The 21320-nt window shown below is 34.7% G+C and overlaps 1 protein-coding gene across 20 annotated transcripts in view; it reads right to left on the reverse strand.

Annotated features, from left to right (window-relative positions):
• The window catches only part of CACNA1D (calcium voltage-gated channel subunit alpha1 D), a 238207-nt gene that overhangs the window by 107448 nt on the left and 109439 nt on the right, over positions 1-21320 (reverse strand). For 12 of the 20 annotated variants that reach the window (XM_069812325.1, XM_069812315.1, XM_069812319.1 and 9 more), the window contains exons 5-8: positions 17426-17568; positions 15852-16004; positions 14716-14912; positions 1838-1941 (exon numbers count right to left, since the gene is read on the reverse strand). In XM_069812325.1, the coding sequence (XP_069668426.1) occupies positions 1838-1941; positions 14716-14912; positions 15852-16004; positions 17426-17568 (597 nt within the window). Of the gene's footprint in view, positions 1-1236; positions 1341-1837; positions 1942-14715; positions 14913-15851; positions 16005-17425; positions 17569-21320 lie in introns of those variants that run through there. The other 8 variants (XM_069812332.1, XM_069812330.1, XM_069812328.1 and 5 more) reach the window with 2 other exon arrangements.

The following is a 21320-nucleotide window of genomic DNA, read 5'->3' on the forward strand; positions in this document are numbered from 1 at the left end:
GTAATCTATCACAGATAAATGACTTATGATTTTAAAAAACACACTGTAAAACCACTCATCAGATAAAAATGCTCTTGTAATGTAGTTATCATATCAGTAACTGGAAATACGGTTAGATTGCCCGATTTCCAGGAATGTAATAATGCATTATAATTCCTTTCAAATCTAATGTACAATGTGGCAAAGCCATGAATAGGGCTGTGCACACAATCAGCAGTCTGATGCCACCACCAACTATGGTGTCAGGCTGCTTTCTATGCAAGAGAAATTTTTCTGTTGGCTAACAAAGATGGCACAGCTTGCCTAAGATTGCCAGAATATTGTTTGTTGTATAACTAAAAGTTAATACATACAAGTATAATAATTTTCTTTTAGTATTCAAATGCTAGCAGGATCTTTTATTTATTTATTAGCAAATATCTTTACCATAAACTGGAGTTTCCCAAGCTCAAGTGTGCTAGAAACCAGGAACTGGCAAAGGAAGTGGAGTTGTAACCTCAGTAAGGGGGCTTTTTAAGTAGAAAACCTTGGAAACTGTTGCCATAACCTACAGTTTTAAACCACATTATACAGCTAAAACTGACGCCACTTTAGTTCTTGGCTGGAGTCTGGAGTACACAAACCAACAAAAACCTGTGACAACCTCCCACTGACAAGTATATAAAATTGATACTTGATTATTGATAAATATATCAGCTTGCTGGTGCAAGTTGTCACAGCAGTACACAGCTATACAATACATGAAGCACTAAACACTTTGTGTCAACATAACCTAGTCATACTCTTTCTGTAAGACAGAACTTGAGACACCCATTAAAAATATTTTGCTACGTGACTGGTAAACACAAATAATATTTCAATTACTTTATGGATATTTGAACAAAAGCAAAAGTTGGGCTTTCAGAAAAGGACACTTGTCTGTAACTATAGAGGAGAATATTTGTACAGGTATACCACCCATCTCTGTGTCCAAAATAATGTTTCTCCCTTCAGGAACATTATAGGATAAGGAGATTAGTGCCTCATTTAATGAATATTTTTGGCAAGCATGGTGAACATGATGTCAGACAGATACAGGCACTAGAATCACACAGTTCAGTCAAAAGAGCAAACACTGGTAGAATGACATAAGAATCTCAAGTGCATGCAAAAAAGCCATCACTGAGAAGCTTGAGTAAATGCAGAGGCCATCTTACAAATAGCAGTAGCATACACAATGTTAACTCAACTGCTTACCCACTAAGTACACCAAGAACCAGGTTAAGTACGAAAAATGAGCCAAGGATGATAAGACTAACAAAATAGATCCATGGCCACTCACATCCTATTGCATCATTTACCTGTAAAATGTAAGGAAATAAGTTATGATTCAGTCATTCATTAAACAGCAGAGTCCTTTTTGCAGCTGCCAGATCACGTAGGTTTCAACACTGAAAGTTTATGGCTTATTCAGTTCTTAAAAAAAAAAAAAAAATCAACGAACATTTGTTTAACTTCTTTACTTACCCAAATTATGTTGTAGATATGGTGCCTTAGAAGATGACTTAAAATAACATTTAAATAAGTGCAGGAGAATTATTAGTCCTTTCTATAATTTTGCCACAAGGATGGACATGAAGAATATGTACTGGTACGTCTGAACTCTGATTTTGGTATTTGTATGTTATTTATATGATAGCTACGGAAAACTGTTTCTGTTCTAATTCGAGGAGGAAGAAATAGAGGTTTATTAAAAGATGTCATCACAACTGAAGTCTCACCTGTATAAAATAACCTGTGTGTTCATGGCAACTGAATTCAGGACTCTGCCTTCATGATGAAAAAGGTGTATGCTTACCCGCTCAATACACCAAGAACAAGATTTAGTACGAAAAATGACCCAAAGATGACGAGACTGACAAAATACACCCATGGCAATTCAAATCCCATAGCATCATTCATCTGCAAGAAATAAGATGATCTTATAGAGTAGATCACTGTAGTAACAGCAGTGAAGAGTCAGAGAAAAAGAGAATTTAATCATTCAGGTGAGATAGCATTCTATGCATTCAGTCAGTATTCAAGGAACAATACAAGAATGAAGGCACTGGCCACATTCACTTTGCATTTCTAATACATGCTCTAAAACAAAATACTGAGTGAACCTAGCATTCAGATCAAAAATATTACCAAACTTAAAGGGATCACTGCAACAGTTCTGTTCTTTAACACCTAGAACATGAACTAAATTTCAAATTTCACTAATGAAAAAGATGTTTACAAAGTATATTGAAATATTAGGATTTTTATTTCATATCTATCCTAGCTACGTGAATGATCCTTTGAGAAAAGAAACAGTAATGGGTATCTATCTCAACAGTACAAGCGATATTATTTTTTCTGTAACATGGAATTTCAATATTTTTTTCCTGAAATACTACAACTGGATGCAGTCAGACATTTTAAATTAATTCAAAAAGAAATACATGAGAATGAATTTCTGTAAAAACATGAACACAATTTGAGGAAAATGAAAAATTGAAATCAAATTTTAGAAACATATTGGAAATATGGAAATATTCCAGAAACACTTCTGAAAAAAAAAATATCAAGATCAAGGTTAATGAAGTTTTAAAAGTTGTTATGGTTTTGTTGGGGTTTTTTTTAAAGTAAGGTTGAAGTACCTGAGCTTCAAATATATTCTTTATAGACTCACACAAGCTTTTCTATAAAGACCTTTTCCACTGTCTATTCATAGCAAGCTCATTATACCTATCAGAAGATGGACTTAAACATATCCACGAAAAACCAAAAAAGTCTATTCAGAAAAACAGGTATTTTCCAAACACAGGGAAATTGTTTTTGTGGGTAGCATTCAGGTGCAAAAAGACATTTTGATAAGTTAAAATTCTGACTTGGAACTTCTTGGAAATGTCTTTTGTGGGAGAGAAATTATTCTGGCTTTTTTGTTTATACTGACGAGTTTGCATTAGATTCTCCTTAAGATGGTTTTTAGCCATGAAAATTCAGCAGACAAAAATTGCATGAGCATTCAAGACCGGATATGGTCTTGATATCGATATAGATATTTTAGGATATCCATATGGATATTATAGAACAATTTTTGGGCAAATCTTTTTCCTTTTCTGTGAATGCTGTTGTATTTGTTGTATCTGAAACTTGTGATTAGGCTTTGAGCTCTATTGATAGTCAAGTTTGACTCCTGTCCTTAACATCTCTGTTGGAATAGACATATTAAACATGGGAACAAAAGTTTTTCGAACTGTACTACTTATTCTATTTTTTCCTCTATCTTTTAAAAATGTATCATAATTTCAGTTTCTGCAAAGTGGTCCTCTGGATAGTTAGATGTAAGCACACGCATTAAGTCTTTGCAGGTTAAGACCTATAGGCAGTTTTCTTCAATGGTGATCTGTAATAATGCCACTTTATACTAACTAAACGAACTTCCTAAGTAAAGAAAGAGTGTTATTTTACACAACTTCTTCATGCATCCTTTAAAATAATCTCTCTGTGTATCATCTTTTAAAATGCTTTAGTAACTGAACTGAGGTACTGAAAATATCTTAAAATTACCTAGACTTGCTAGGAAAAAAAAGGAAAACTGCAAAATATATCTTTTATTTGGATTTTTTCCTTTTAATTTCAATAAAACTATATTTTGGAGAAATTAAAATGGAGAAGGGTTATAGCCATTCAGAAAAGCTGGGATCATTACCTTCAATTTTAAAAGATCCCATGTTTCCATAGTCCAATTCTGCAACAGCATATTCATATGGAAAATAAAGTCTTTCATAATGCTGTCATTATACTGACCTACTTATATTTAGTCTCCTGTGCAATATTTTTAGCAGTACTTAGCATGTCAGGTGTCTATGCTAAGGAGATCGGTTGTGGTGTTTTGTTTTTTATCATTCATGCCCATTCCTTCAGAGAAAGTCCCCGACATTTGGGAAGTCTCAACAATGAAGAGGCTCAGATATTAACTAAAATACCCTATTGGCCAGACTAAATTTCTGCTTTGTCCCAGTGTATGTTGCCCTTTCCATCTTCTTTCAATTGTAGGCATCTGGCCTTAAGGTTTAGGAATAAAATTTACTCAATGGTTTTTTAAAATGCATATTCATAATTATTTTATTACTTTAGAATTGAGTTTGCTTCGTAGAAATGATTCATATGATACAGGCAAAGCGTTTGTCTAACAATAGCTGATAAGAGCGAATGTTTTGATTATATTCAAATACCTATGAATGCATTTTGCATCTAACTGAACTATACCATTAGCAAACAGTCATCTGCAAGTCACCAGAGTTCAGAATGAAGGCATAAATTCATCTGGTGTGGATGCCAACATTTTCCTGCTATCAATCTTTTTTAAAAACCTGGAAGAATAATATTTGCAATTTTACTTTGAGAAAAAAAGAGCTCTGGGAATCACTGCAATCCAACCTGATACACTCTTTTTGATCACAAAGAGAACATATTCAAGAAGCCAAGCATTGTGTTAACTTAGTAACCCAGGAGCAAAGTTGAAATTTCCACGCTCTATTAGCATAGGCAACTGTGATTTGCATTTCCTTCATTCACTTTATAGTACATAACATGTGAAAAAAATTCCTTCTCATTTATGCAGTTTGATTTTAAGCCCATTGTTTTAGACTAATCCATCTAGGACTAATGCCCTGTGATGTAAAAATTGGAAACTGCAGCTAACCAGTGCTAGAAAAAATGCTTTGATTTCAGCAGATGCTAAACTAATTCAAAAGCATACCTAGCTCAGGAACCCTTAATCTAGTAGAACACCTTGGCACTAATCTAAGATTGAATTCCTAAAAGCAACAGCCTGAAACTGCATCTACTCAAGAATGTTACCATTTAATTCTGGAGACAATTAAACTCTATTCAAGTAATGCATTGTAATTTCTGATTGCATTAATACCAGAGATGAAGTATAAAAAGAAGTCCATTCCTTTTGGAAAACTTTGCTGCTCATTTCATGCATGTCAAGTGGCATTTTCCATAACTTTCAATTAAAGAAAGATTAAAGGAGTCAATTTGCCTTCTGATTAAAAAATGAGGCAAAGCTTGTTAATATATGAGCACAGGAAAATCTCCTTCCTCAGAAACAAGATATTTTCAATTGAAAGGATTAATGCTGACTTCTCACCCGAAGTGCAGAAGAATGAGTTACGAAGACACAAATTCCAGATGCATTGGAAGTTGCAGCTAAGAAACATAAACAATAAAAGCCCCTGAACTATGCTAAAATAACACCACGAAATCTAGGCAATATCATGTCTCAAATCCTCAGCAAAAAGTCTTGTAAGACTCCCACTCTCTGTGGCTCAGGGATGTACTATACCAAAGGAGGTGTCATATTTATTTAATGGCTCTCAATGGACTTGTCCCATCTCTTTTCTAGTCCATTAAGCTTCTAGCATTCATAACACCTATTGCAAAAACAGCCTCGAGTACCATCCTTCTTGCCATTCTTTGTGCCTTTTTCCAGAGCTAGTCTTACTGTTTGGATTTCAGTTCTAATTAGTTTGCCCATCACATCAACCAGAGGACAGACGAGATGATGGATGATATGAAGGACAAAGTATCTTTCGTATCACTTAATTCTGTTTCACCATAACAATAGATGTGTACTACTCAGTTAAGTGTTTAAAAAGGCTTATTCTCCATAGATGCCACTTTAGGCTATGGTCTGGCATTTTCACTCCTTTCATACAGATGTTAAATTGGATTAGTATGTTTAAACATCTTTGAAAAAAATTTTGAACTGAACTCTGAAGCTCTTCCTATCCCTTTCATGAGTGACACAGTAACTAACAGTTCAGAAGTCCTTTTAAAAGGGCCCATTTGTTGATGCTACCAGATCTGGAGAAAAGTTACTCTGTGCAAGTTAAACTGGTGAAGATTAATTAATTTTCATTGAATATTTGGCTCTTTATATTTACATGTATATGTGTGTGAGTATATGTCTTCAAAGTCTTGAAAAATTATCGAGCTGATGATAGAACAAACTTGCTACAGTTTGAAACTGGCTCATCCGGCATTTGGAGTGAATTGTCTTGTTAGCTATGATGTAGCTGGAGTCAACTCTCATTACAATGCAGTGTAGATTATCAGAGATCAAGACTCTGAAGTGAAACAGGGAGAAAGCCAAATTTACAGCAGACATAACCTTTAGTATTACACAGCAGGACATAGCACACTCCAATCTAAAAACATCAATTAGAAATCATTAAAACCTCTCATTTATCCCTATCTGTGGTAATTGTGAGTAAAATCCCCACATGCAGTTGCATACAGATCAAGGTCTTATATGTATACCTGGCACTGTTTTACTGAAAATTGTTGCAAGTTCTTTGTATGTAGGGCTTAGATCAATTAAAAGCCCTAACTAGGGACAATGATAAGCAATGCAGTAACACCTCTAATTCTGCATTTGTACTATTGCAGATATAATGTGCTGATGCACGAACCTATTTTGAATTATTTTCCACAATGTTTCAAACTCACTTAATTTTTAAGTTTTTTAGTTTCCTTAGGTTTCAGTTTTAACTTCCTCTTTTTATAACATTCCAATAGACACATAACTGGTGGGTTTATTTACTGTTACATATAATCTACCAAATCATCTTAAAAATTATTAAGACTGACAAACTCGGTCTCTTGACAGATGTAACAATCCTTCTAAAACCAGTATTTTGTGAAATGGGACTAATCCTGCATTCTTCGAAGCATACAATGTAGGTTCACAAAACCTCAGATCACAGATTCTACTCATTTTAGAGCATACCAGACAGCTTGTCAAAGCCTTCTAGCTTCAAAGGTTGTGTCCTGGGATATTCTTGGCTGAAGTGGAGTTAACTTAAAGCTGACTTAAAACAGGCTGTGCTTGAAGCATAGCAGCCTCCAGGTTGGTTTGTAAAAGCATGTAATTTTATATTCAATCTTATCTGGGTTCTGGAGTTAAAGCAAAGATTTCCCTGACATTCTCCTGGTTGGCCAGACTCAACTTTGTTGTACTGCTGACACAGAAATGAGCAGAGAGATACACTGGTGGGATGTGAACTCAGAGACCACTGCTTTGTTAAGCATTTCAGCATAGCCACAACTAGAAAATCAGAATTCCACAGGTTGGGCATTAAGGTAGGCCTAAAGAGAAACATATCCCTTGGAGAAGTGAAAAACTGTTACAGTACCTAGACAGCCTCATAATTAATCACCTCTAAATTTGGCCCCCATCTTCTCTATGTAAACCGTGCTATAAAGTTGCATATAGGACACATGTAAGTGATTCTCTCAACTTAAACCTCAACTTGTAAGACACTGCTTCAGTTTTATTAATTTGCTTTGCTCTATCTGAACAGACCTCAATTTCTACCTTCTCTATCCATTGTTAGTTAATGAAGTATATAATTTAGGTACTCACATAAAGCATTTATTCTTCAAAATCTGATTGCTTTTTTTTTTCCTAATATTGATTAGCAATAAGTTTAGATGCAGGTCTTTTTTTTTCTTCATTCAGATACTTTATTTTGCATCTAATTCTATTTTAGCTAATTACTGTTAGTGGCATTTCATTAATCAGCTTACTGTCTTTAACTGGGGGGCGGGAGATCAAATAATTGTTCCAAGGAAAGCCTAGATGTCAAATGTAACTGTTAAGAAATTATTTTCTCTTTTTCGGGTAGCTGTCCCAGGTTGAATCTCCAGAGCAAGTGGACACTACCATAACAAAATGAAGAGTACTGCCTCTACAAAATAGTAACCCAGAGAAAGTTTTCTGCTGGATTGTGGGAGGACTCTACCAGACTTAACAGAACCTATATTCCAGGTATAACAAAATGGAAGTGTTTTGATTCCTTCATTGGTTGCAGCATGTTAATTTAGGATTAACAACTTGTTAGTGCTTCTACGTATTTATCTATATTGCCCAAAGTTATTTCACATAAGAAATTTATAAAACCTATGTACTATTTGAGTTTGTTAAATCTAAGGGCTCAAAAAACTATTGAAATTAATTAACTAATGTGATGAACAGTGAGTTTATTTTAAATATTTAGCTACAATGTAATACGTAATGGTAATATGTACTAAATACTTTTTTTCTTTTCGTATCTGCTATGCCACCTATACCTGTACCATACAACATTATATAATAATTGGATGTATTTAATATTTCCCATATGCTGGGTACAAAAAAATGTAAGCATAACAGCATGTACTATTCCGAGCGATGATGTAAAATTGTCACCTTACTTTATATAGAAACAATGAACAAAACCCCAATACTGAACATAGATCTGAATTTATCTACTAAAGTGCTACCTTGGGACCATCTGGGAACTAGGATGGTTTTTAAAGGATTGTTTGCTTCTTGTGGTTAAGTTTTTGGAAGAAACTCTAGCTATTCAGCTAGTAGAGTTAGCACTACCTAAAGTCTCGCCTACTTCTAATCCAATTTCTATCCATTTTATTTAAACTTTCTGGGGAGAAATAGTATGTTCTTTTGAGTATTTGCAATGATCTATGACAAGAAATTAGTTCCATGCTTTGGCTGCAGTACAGGTCAGCAGTCAGCTATGACTGAAATACTAGATATCTTGTCAAAATAAATAAAGTTCACTTCATGGGAAAGACATTTCCCTGTGAGGTAGTTTAAAATCCTCCTCAGGTGGGGTCTTCATGTTAAGATGCTCATTTGAAAAAAATTATATGATCATCCCTTTCGATGCTAATTCAAACTTTTAATATGTATATTCCTTGGCTTGGTAGCGCTGTTTCCATGTCTGAATTTGATCATCCCTTTTCTCTCTTTCTGAGGTTTCTCATTTATTGGCAATATAAGTCTTGTCTCTTTGCAATCTAAAATTGGTTGATTCAGAGCTTTTTTATATCTAGAGAACACAAAAAGTAATTAGTCCAAATTATTACCTAAAAGGGGGGGGGGCGTTAAGCTAGATTTTAACATTAAATTGGACTCAAGTAATTAACATGCAAATTTAAAAAATCCTGCCGCAATCCCTGGCTCTTAAGTGTGATTTAAGCAGTATATTAATACTGTCATCCAAAATTTCTATCACTCTTTCTCCAGCTGGATATCATGTGTTAAATTTCAGGCTATGTAGTCATCAAAGGCTGGGAGCACTGTGCATCTAGCACATCAATGCCTTTGGAGATGAGCTGACTTGTTTCACTGAAGAGTCTCCCTTATGTGACCTGTGAGTGGTGTTGAGTGATGCTAAGAGAATAGCATTAAGCTATCCTTAGTACATAACAGATGTAGGCAGAAATAAACATTTTCTAAGATTTTTTGAGCTTATTTCCCGACAATTTTTAACACTGCTGAATATTTGCAACTGATTTACAAAGGGTAAAAAAAAAAAGCTGTCAAGCGTTCTCTGACTTCTCCCAGACTGTAAGCCAAAATTCATTGCTGACAAGTTATTATTTGGATGCAATAATATGCCTTCCATATCTGCAGCTGTAATGGGACAAATATGACTTAAATCACCCAAAGTAGTAGTTTCCCACTGGTTTATTAAATCATTCATTTCAAAGTTCTAGAGTATTATTGGTTATTTGACTGTTGGTCACATTTTTTGAAAGATAAATTTTAGAGATTCCTGCTCAGCAGTCTGATGACAGTTTTGATAATACTTCAAACAGATTTGCAACTTTTTGTTTATGGACTAATAATACATTTTGTGCCTGAGCCAAGGGGTTTTCTTGTGAGATATATTTGCTTGTGTTGCGGAAAAATCTTTGGCTGCACATCAGCTGGTTTCAAGTACATTATATCCCCCTATAATACTTCTGAGTAGGCTGTCCTTTAAGATTCTTGAACTAGGAGCATTCTAAAAAGTGACATGATTAGAAGATTGTCTGAGTTCCTGATCATCTGATTGACATTCTAAAAAATAAGAGACTGCTTCGTTTTATTATTGCAATTATTTCCTTTTCTACACATAGGTTTATGTGGGAATTATAATGATTTTTTCAAATTCTCATCCAGTTAAAAAAAAATATATATAGTGATTTTCTACCTTTTAGTTTATGCACAATAAAGAAAGTCATCTTGTAGTATTGGAAAGCTAGTAAGGAAGCCATAGCTCTTTTACTTGGTTATGGAAATACATTTAAAGAAATATTGATACAGTCTTTTCTATCTTGATATGTTACTTCCAGTAACATTAATGCAATGGCTGAGTAGACACTTGCATACTAGATATACACAAAAGCACAGTGCAGCCTAAACAGACGGTGTTAGAGAGATGATTGATTTTCTTCAAATGTTCTAAGATGCTTCAAGGGATATAGTGGAACATATAAAGCTTAATTCCTAAAGCAAGAAACAGATTTCTAAGTCCATACTTCTTTTTGTTATAAAAGCAGCAGAATTATGAATGAAGTTATTTCTTTGATGATAACGTTACTATCAAACAGTAGTTTGATAGGACACAGTTTTAAGAAGCGGACATATTAGTACAGGGTATATTAAAAAAAACCAACACGTCTTTCCTTAAACCTTATGCAAGTTTTAGATATGTTTGAGATTGCTTAGACATTTCAAGTAATGAATTGTGTATTTTAAACATTAATCCTTGAGAGAATATCTTGTTAACGTGCCAGTAGGTGTATTAATAGGCAAAACCATGTAAGACATCAATGTACAATCATTCAGCAATTTTCAGTTTGAGTGCTTCAATCTCAAAAATCTCCAGATCAATCTGAATAGTGCTAGCTAGGTGTCAGAGAACTGAGGAGCTGTTAATATTTGAACTAGTATGTCCTTAAATTGACTTAATAAAATTCAGTAGCCACTAATACAGTTGCTCCATCATTGAATCAACTGTGCTGGCAACCCCTTACATGAAGTAGTTTGTTTCACAGATGCCCTGCCCATCTCTCATTCAAGTTACAGTAGTGTCAGTGTAGATTATTCAAGCGTAGTAACTCAAGATAACTTCACTATGGTGAAAACAAGAAGAATTAAATGTGATAATTTTGGTACTCATGGGAAAATTGGGGGTTTTACTGGCAAGTACTGCTCCTCATTATGTGTCTTCCTACATATCAAGTGAAATAGCTAAAAATAAAAAGCAATTTACAAAATATGTGTTTGCCATTAATAGACTATAAATCTTGATGTTTGAAAGACATGGGAAAAAATCTAGAGCCAGATATGCAAATGCAGGCTCAGATTTTGTAATTCCTGAGTGCTTGCTAGCATAAATTGAAAATGAGGCAAAGAATACTATGCTCTCAGCTTTAGAATGTGAGCCAGAGCATTAAAAACATGGGCACACAGAAGCTGCCACTTTGCCAATAACAAGGACTGCACTGGGATCCAAAACTAATAGCATAAGCCTTCAGTTAGGGCTGGAGAACAAACAGAAAGGACTGTGACTGGGAATAAACACAGTCCTGATATAAATGGAGATGATGTACAGATGTGCAGCCACAAACATATTGTACAATTTGGGAACACACACACTGCACTTGCTGGTGAAAACAAGGACACTACCCCTTAACCTTTATAATAGCCAAGTCTAGCATTTGGCACTAAGGAGTCATATTTTTTGTGGATGAAACATGTAATACATGCTATCCCATTACATACAAGTTAGAGAGAGAAAAGTAGCCAAATGAGGACACTCTGAAAAGTAATAGGACATATGGGATTCAGATGCAAACTGGTGAGCAGCAGGATGTCCATGTGAGTCACCAGGACCTGAAGGGTGCCTAGCAGTAGCAGGATCAAGCCCTCGATCTATAATAGATATGCATAAGAAAAACCATTATTGATGCTTGGAGAATTTTTAAGCCAAGCTTACTGCTGTTAACCAGGTGATAACAAGCTGTGCTAGTGAGTGTTGTTGGAAGCTGTCATTTTCACCTGTCATTCTTGCTAACAGAATGCCACATAACATGATGCAAAATACTGCACATATTTCACCCACTCAGATTACACCTGCTAGCAAGATAAGCCTACATAGTTAATTTTACTGTTCACACAATGACCAAATGGAAATCAGAATTTTTTGCAGTTTCTAATATTTGTAGGTTTGGTTTTATTTGTTTATATTTTGTATAAAACTCATTCAGTCTGTGTATCATCAACAGATTTCTAAGTAAAAAGCAAACCACAAAAACCATGCACCTCTAGCTAAAATTGTTTCTTTAGATTCTTTGGAAATTTTTGTTACAACCTGGTATACCTCTAATGTTTTCACAATTTGCAATTAGAACAAAATCTCTTCCAATCTTTAGCTAGCAATAGCTAAATCTACCTCAGCTTAATCCAGGGATGAAATTAAAACATATAAATCATCATTCCTCTTCTCCTTGGCAAGTAATTTCAACTTGACAATGGGCAATTTATTGGTCTACAGATAGAAAGAATCCAGATCTTTAATGTAATTATATAAACAGTTAAGACAGATTCCAAAGCCACTTGAATATCTGACTTTGATTATATTTCACTGGGTCAATAAATATTTGCATTGCTGTCTAATAATCCCAGTATTATTTGTAATAAAATGAAAATTGGTGTCTGTGTACCTGTAAATGTCTTCTACACCAGGAACTCATTATAAAGAAATAAATAAAATCACTCATGTGTGCAGTTTTGAATTCTTTGAATTTTTAATTTTCTTACGCCTTGCATTTTGTCTGATCATGACAATATTCAGCATCCTATTTCAATGGTTTTATTTTTTGTGCTGTCAATGGAGACTCTACAAAGATTTCTTAAGATGCATCAGATCAATTAGCTCATTAATTCTTAGGGTAAAAAATGTTTAATACTGAGCCACTCAGCTTAAATTGTTTCTCTATCTTTTGTAACAATTTTATTCTAAATACAGTAACTCCCCAAATTTCTTACATTAATTTTTTTTTAAAAAATTGGTGACAGTTAGAGGAATGATCAGGTACTGAAATATGGGCATACTTTTGCCTTGAAAGATGTTAAATGTGTATTTTTTCCTAGAGAATCGTGGCAAACTTTCCCTTTTCTTTCAGGAGGGGAAAAAAATAACTGTCATCATCACAAATACAAATCATACAAAGCACATAATAATTCTACGTTCACACAGTCTTTTTGAGAAAATTAGGAAGAGCTGAAGAGCAAAACCCAAAGAGTTGATAAACCTACACAATGAGAAACAATACATTAGCCTATATGTAGCTATGCATTATTGTTAGACTCTTCAGTATTGAAGGTTTGCATGTTTATAGCCAATTTTGTATCTCTGGTAACAGACAGTGGAAGCAGAGATTCATATTTTGTCAATTTTTTTTGTGTCTTTCAATCCTAAAAGAATGCCACTTTACCATCTTAATTATCTTTAACAGTGACATGATCTTAAAAACATCTCCATATTCTATATTCTAGTATCACAGATTTTACCCAAGACTACACTCTGGCATTATATTTTCTAGCAACAACATATTTCCCCTTGATTTGCAACAAATGACCACATAAAATTAAGTGTTCATTCACTGGGTAATACTACATCCTTAACTGCATCCAATACTTCACAACAGATGTGCTATCAGTAAATAGGCCCACTTGGCCAGGCAAACTTAAAGAAAATAAAAATGTGAGCTACTGTGAGCAATATAACCTTGAATATAGTTCCATTAAGATACATCTGGAGATAGTTCATCCATTTTTAACAGCTTGCTAATAGTGATCCTTACTAGTAATCAGTTTCCTTCTTTCATGAATATTTTCCAACATTTGAACTGTTAGAATTATATTTGTTATAAGGCCCTAATTGCTGCAAAGACTTACTGCTGAGTACCAAGTAGTACAGAATATTCTCATTGATTTCCAGCACCTATGGTAGGTAGGTTCTGTCCCAGACTTCTTGAATGACCTTGAACAACTCACTCACATCAGATATTTAGATACTTAAAAAGAAGTCTTTACTACACAAAAGATCATAATGTCCTTAGATTGGAATGGGGTTAGGCAGAGAAACGTCTACTTGTATATTTAGGTGACCCTATTCCTTTAAAAATGTGTGTGTTCTTTTTCCTCCATGCTCATTTGTAAAATCAGGACTAAATATATCTTCAGTTTCCCAGTCTGTGTCCAGCTGTCTATGGTGTAAGATTGTGGAGGTTCCATATCTGATGCTAGAGTAGCATTTAAAGGTGGGGACTTGCACAGTTAGATTTTTGAATATGTTTTGCTGCTTCTACGGAGACAATGTCAGGCTTACAGCTCTTGTGATTTGTTATTTCTGAATGGCTAACAAATGCTTTGAAGTCCCCTTGGCAAGCAATGACAGTTGAGAGCTTGCTTTGTTCTAATTTATGTTAGTGCTGTGAAATATTTTGCAGAAATACTGCAAAAAGAGAGCTCTTAAGCTTAATCAGAAGACATACTTAAAAACTGTAGGCTTGCATGAAAAAAAGCTAGTCCAAAGGACATAAATGTAATATTATATTTATCCAAATGGAATAGGCAAAAAAAACCCTCAAATAAGCAATGAATAAATTTCTTTCTAAAATGTCTTTTTAGCCTGAAGAGTCCAGTAAGATGCTGTGACTGGAAAAAGTATGCAGTTGAGCTCATCTCCTGCAAAACTCACCAAGATTTCCTGCTGACAGTATTGTATTTTATTTCTCACTTGAACATTGAAGCTTGTTTAGAAGTAAACAAAGCTCAGTGATTTATGAACTTACCCAGTATAACACATCAGTCCATCCTTCCATGGTTATGCACTGGAACACAGTCAACATTGCAAATGCAAAATTATCGAAGTTGGTTATGCCTCCATTTGGTCCAACCCATCCACCCTTACATTCAGTGCCATTCATGACACACTGACGTCCATTCCCTGAGAATGCACAAGGTGCTGGATCTTCTTCAACTAGTATATCTGAAAATTGACAAAAAAAATCAGAACTTTCAAGTTCTCAAATTTTTGTGAGTTAACTCTTCACATGAAGAAATACCAACCCTGCTGGAAGGAAATCCAGGTATCAACCTGAGAAATGCTGAGAAATGCAACCCATGGGAGCTTCGGAGCTTTTAGTCTCTCTCACATCTGGTCCTTACAACTTTAAAATAGTTTAATCAAAACTGAATGTATAAAAGACCTCGAGTAATTAAGCAGTGGAAAGAAGCATGTAATAATACAACATAACTTTTGAGAACTTCCTTGTGCTTTTTTTTTTTCCTCTTCATTGCCATTTCTTCACTTCATGCCACTTCATACTAACATATGGACCAGGAAGGAAAACAGGTCTGGACTAATTCCTACATAGACATGTGCTCTTCACCATCAGATAAAGTATCTCCCTCATGATGTTTCACTCCTTCAAAATTCTCCCATAACAAACACTTTCATTTCATCACTTCACCTGGTTGAACACCGTTTTCTTTCTTTACTCATTTCAGAACTGCACTTCTTACTACACTGCTACAATCTTAAAGGAGAGACACTGCCAGATTGTGAACTCAGGAAAGTATATCTTCCCTGGACCAGGACTAGCTAGTTTTTCAGTAATCAGAGATTAGAAAAAACTACTGAGTTCTCCCTTGTAGATAGTCACCCTTACTATTTTCACCACTGACATTTCAGTTACACATTTCAGAAATGAAAATTTATTCAGAGAATATTCTAGTCGCTAACTGGCTTGCATTTTTTTGGTTGTTTTTTAAATTTAATGCATTTTTCCTAAAATTATGCACCACAGTGAAAACAGTTACAACAGTTTTAGTGCTTTGGCCCCTGTTCTATTTCAAACTGAAATCCCACAGACTTGAAAGAAAAGAGAATTAATCCCTTATTTTAGTCAACAGTTTCATGACTTACCTGAATCAATAAGAAAACAAGATTTGTGCATTTTTCCAATAAAAAGTTCCAATCCTATAATAGCATAGATTATGATTACAAACAATACCAAAAGGGCAATATGGAGGAGGGGGACCATGGCTTTTATAATGGAGTTCAGGACAACTTGTAAACCTAAAAGAGAAAAGGAAGATACAAGATATGAACCAGACTTCTATGTCTTGCCTTACCAAATTTTCTATAATTACACGTTATTAGAAATTAATGGCACAGGCATACAGAATGAATCAGTTTTTAAAAAATTTCTACTGCCCAGAATCACAAAATGTTCCTGTAACATAAAATACTTCGTAAGTATCTAAAACCTTGTGTCAAAGTCTAATTACTTCCTCTGTTGATAAATTTTATGGCATAGAAGACAATATTTGAAATGTGTCACAAGAATTTATGGTTTTTTAGAAAGAAAGGGCATGTAGTCAGTGTGTGGCTGTAGGTCATTTTATATGACCTTTAAAAAGTTCTGTGCTACAACCACAACTTTGTGGCAAGTCCTGGGAAAATGTACACTCAGCCAATTGCAGAACTCTATTTTTGGTCTGGAGAGACAAATAAAGTATAGTTACCTGGGAAAACATATTTTTACTCGGAAAAAACTTACTTTTTCATCATTTATCCCTCACATCACTTTTTGAACTACTCCATCTTTCTTTTCTCCTTAATTAAATATTTAGCCAAGTTTTTGTTTTACCAAAAGAAGTAAATCCCAGATTAATGAAGCTGCCGCAGTACCAATGAGAACAAAATACGCCTCATTTTTATTTTAATAGAATTCCTTTCTGAAATCTCATAAGACTGCTTCTTTCTTCACTGAAGTTCTTTTGCTAAATATATACCATCATGATCATTTCCATGTAACAGACCGTGATATAATAAACACAGCAGTAGGATTCTTCTTTTGAATGCCTTGGAAAGAGCTGAATTGTCAGCCATGAACCTCTCACTCAGCCCAAATAGCTTCAGTAATTAATAACATATTAAAAGAAAACAGGAAAGATTATCAGATAATTCTATTGCTCTCTTTAAATAATATTGTTCTACTTTTTAAGTTTCCTAATTTATCTGTTAGCTCTACTGAGATAAACAGAAGGCATTCATGTGCATTGGAGGGGGCAGGAAATATGAAATGTGTAATGTGCTTTGGCATACACTTACCAACATATAAACTATTTTAGGACCACCTACACTTTCAGATCTGCAGGGTTTTGGAATAAAAAGATGTGAATTTTATTTTCTGGTGTATTTGCATTTTAACATGTAATTTACTTTATATAAAAAGCTTCTAAAAAGGAAGTGTATTCCCCTGTCTGCTTATTGAACTGTGTAAGAAGATCACACACTGAATGAATTCACAATCCTTTGTTCAACTTGAAATAAGGTGTCATTCATCTTGAAACTCACTTTACATACATAACCAGATAACAAAAAAACCCCAACTTTATATTATCTCATTTCTGTTAGTGTCTGGAACAAGAAAGTTAAATAATCAGACCAGTTACGGTATTCATTCCAATGGAATTAAATAGAAACGAGCTTACTGGGCACTCCTGATACAAGCCGGAGAGGTCGCAGTACACGAAAGGCTCTTAGGGCTTTGACATCAAAGCCACCAGGTTTGCCACCTGAGTGGCTGCCACCTTCTGTTTCTTTGGTTAATTGTTCCAATATTACACTAAATAATCTAGAAAACGAGATGAAGGGTAAGGTCATCACCATCCATTTACCATGCAGTCAAAGGTATTAGGAAATTACTTGAACTGTGGATAATTCTGAAAAGCTGTTCAGCTGTCAAAATGAGAGGTATATTTACACATCAAATTGTGACAGGAGAAGTTAAGAAGTGCAAGAGTTTCTAATCCCCCCAGAGAGCTATGATCACACAGTATCCAATAAATTAGCATTCTGCTTGTATACACAATCTGCTATTTTTAAATAAATTAAGCTACTTTGCCACTTCTTTGTTCAAACATTTTAGCTGTAAGGTTTGGAGAATTAGTCTTCTTTTTAGAACATAAAATAGATAATCACTAGAAACCATCTGTTTTAATTTTGGTGGAATATATGAACTCCAAGCAACACTGCAGTTCAATATTCTAAATACAATCAGCAAAAACTGAATATATGAAAAAATAATTAGAGTACAACATTTAATAACACCAAAAAGATTTGTTTCTTACACATAATATCTCTGAGGATAAAAATATTTACAGATGACTTATTTATTATATTGTATTTCTTCACTGCAGAAATGAGCTAGTCATTCATTAGAACAATTTGGAACAAAAGAGTTTTATTTTTCTTTCCTACTTCTAGCAGCAATTCAAAGTGATACAAGTGGTTGAAGTGCAAAGTAATCTCATATTTATTTTAGTTTGGACCTGCATTTCAGATGCATGGTTTTCTCAACTGTTGCTAGGCCACGCAAACCATATTATCCTTTGCACCATCCGTAAGTTCATTAGTTGCAAAACTGAACTTCTCCTGAAAGGATCATCAAGTCAACAGAGTTTTGTAATCCTGAAAAGTGTTTCACACTTGTAAAGGACTCCTGAAATGTGGAGGGTTTTGGTTTTGTCAAGAAAAGTTTTCACAACTCTAGTTCACAATTCTGTCATGCTGGATAGTTGCTAGAAATCATGTAATATTTGGGCAACCTATTAAACTAGAATATTGAAGAATTTCTCTTCCCCAATAAACAATTAACCTGTATCAGTCAATATCCACCCCTATTCTGCTTCATTCTCCTCCAGAGTGAAACCCAGCCATGAAGGCTACAGATCTTAGAATGAACACCAGCAACCTACATACTGCTAGGTATTTCTATACTATAGAAATTCAGACATTTAATATTTCAGGTCCTGATTCAGCCCTGTAATTTAATAGAAGCATAATTCTAAGAAAATGAGCCACCTGAATGATTTCAGAGTGACTATTCATGCTCTAAAGGCAGGCATGATTAAACAGACTTCTGAATCAAGTCCCAGATTAAGAGAAGCTGCTTTCAGCCTGTGAGTTCATACATCATTCAGAAAATTAAAAAGCTACAGGCATAGGAAAGTACTATGAAAGCTTTCTCTACCAGGACCTTATTCTTTCACAGAAATCAATGGAAATTATGTGGCATAGCATGCAGGCAAGTAGTACACCACTCTGAAAGTAATTCATACTCTAACTGGTTTCAGAGAGAAGTGACAAACACAGGAGAAAACACCACATTCACAGCTATGTCTACAGCTCTGTCATTTTATGTCTATCCTATAAAGCCATTAAGGTATAAAACCATTGATCTCCTTTATTAAAATTGACATTTATTTTCCTGTACATTTTACCAAAGTTTAAATGCCAAATTTGATGTTGTGGAAAAAAGTCTCTATACATGCTTCCCTTTTGCTAATAGAGATTTCTTTTGGTATAATTAAGATTTGTGCATTTGGACTGCTACAGTTTCTGCTGAGAAAGCACATGAAGCAAATTTCATCTAATACATTCAATATAGGACATCATGGCAGCTCTTTCAAAGCTATTGAAATACCTAATGAAATTTCACAATGAAACTAGTCAAATAGAATCAGATCCAGAAGTGATTCCATATCCACTTTGGGTTATATACGAAAATCAATTTTTCACTGGGCTTTTAAGCATTTATTAAATAAATGGACTCATGCTTGCTTACTTGCTTATGTGGGTTGTGTTCTTAAAAGAAGAAACAAAAATATTGCTGACAGAGTACAAGAACAAAAATACTGTCAGTGCCTGACACGTTACAAAAGGTCCACCTTGTCATCCACTGGACTGATGACAACCTACACAATCATTTATATTCCAAAACTTTTGGGTTTGAGCTAAGATTTAAATCTTAGTGTGATATTTTAGGTATTTTATAAGATATAGTCCTTTTTTCTCCGTATTTTCCATGGATTCAGTGTGAGCATTTGACCTAACTAGATTCAGCCTCCAATAATGAGTGTTTTATGAGTTAATGGAAAATTTTTTAGTTATGTATTTAGGACACAGCCAAAGATAGAGGTCGTGTTAATTAGACTGCTCCAGGGTTACTGTAACTCCATGGTCACTTGACAAAAGGGAAGAGGTCTATTCAAGTGACTGCCTGGCAAGAGAATAGAGCTCTTATGTGTGATAGTCTCCACACCTGCCCACCAAGCTTCCCCTTCAGGCACAGAGGCCAATCTGTTGAGAATGACCTGACCTGCTGAAGGATCTATTTATACACAAATTTTAGCCCTGGACCAAAACTGCTTGAATGCCAAGCAACTGGCCCAAATACAATCTTCTCAGTAACATTTACTATCTCAGAATCAAATAGTTATAAATCAGGCATTCATACATTCATAATACTTGCCCAAATTTTATAATGCTTTACCATAAATTCCTTTACTTTGCATCTTTTTCTTCTCCCTTAATGTAATTACATGAGTTAAGAGCTGCACACACTCTAATTTCTGGGCCTTTTCAATTAGAGGCAATCCTTTCTATAGTTTGAACTTAAAAATGAAATTAGAATTGCACACTGCATGCCAAGGCCTTCTTTGCAAGCCAGCCACAACATACAAATTATATAGTTATATGTGGATGAGGGTCTCCATGTTCTATATAATAAATATTTTCCATAAACAAAATTTACAGTACTGGAAATTCCTTTTTTTCAATATAATCACCACAATATTTAGAGAAATGGGGAATATAGATAGCTGAAGGTAGGATCTTCTAATGAATTAGCACAACCATTGAGACAAAGTTGCTGACACAAAATGTTATTTATCATAAGCAGGTGTGTAACGTAAATGTGGAATGTTCCACTCTCCACTCTTCTGTAACTTGCATAAGACTGGAGCAGTCCCTTCTCTGAGGAGCAGAACAAACTCTCCAGGGTTTCCTGGCACAGCGAGGCACACAGGGTAAAAAAAAAAGTATTTTTAGCATACATACTCCCCCAAGCAAGCCAAAGTCAGATATATATATGAGGCTTGATGTGCAGCACCCCAAAGGAAAGGCCAATTTTCCTCAGATTTCGGGAAGGTCAAGGAATCACTCAGTTAACTCTGTCTCCCCCGACCACTCCTCTCCACTTCGAAACACATGGGTTCCCCCAGAGTTCTTTGTTGAATAGATGAACTCTATGTAACCACAGTATAGGGATAAATTAATAAATTAAATAACAATGTAAGGACCTGAACAGATCAACCTTTATCATAAAGAAGGACATCAGGAGTTCACCTTGGAAAAATCAGATGGAAAAGATTCTGCAAGACAACAACTAAGGAAAATTTTTGGCAGAACTCAGAATTCTCTGGGAAATTTTCCTATAAAGCTGATTGCGCAACACAGCCTGAAGCCACAGATAGCATTGAAAACTTTTAGGACTTTGCTTTGAATTTTTCACTCATATCAGTTCTTTCTTTTACTCCAAAGGAA

The sequence above is a fragment of the Haliaeetus albicilla genome, chromosome 24 (assembly GCF_947461875.1).
Source record: "Haliaeetus albicilla chromosome 24, bHalAlb1.1, whole genome shotgun sequence".
In the NCBI taxonomy this organism is placed as follows: Eukaryota; Metazoa; Chordata; class Aves; order Accipitriformes; family Accipitridae; genus Haliaeetus; species Haliaeetus albicilla.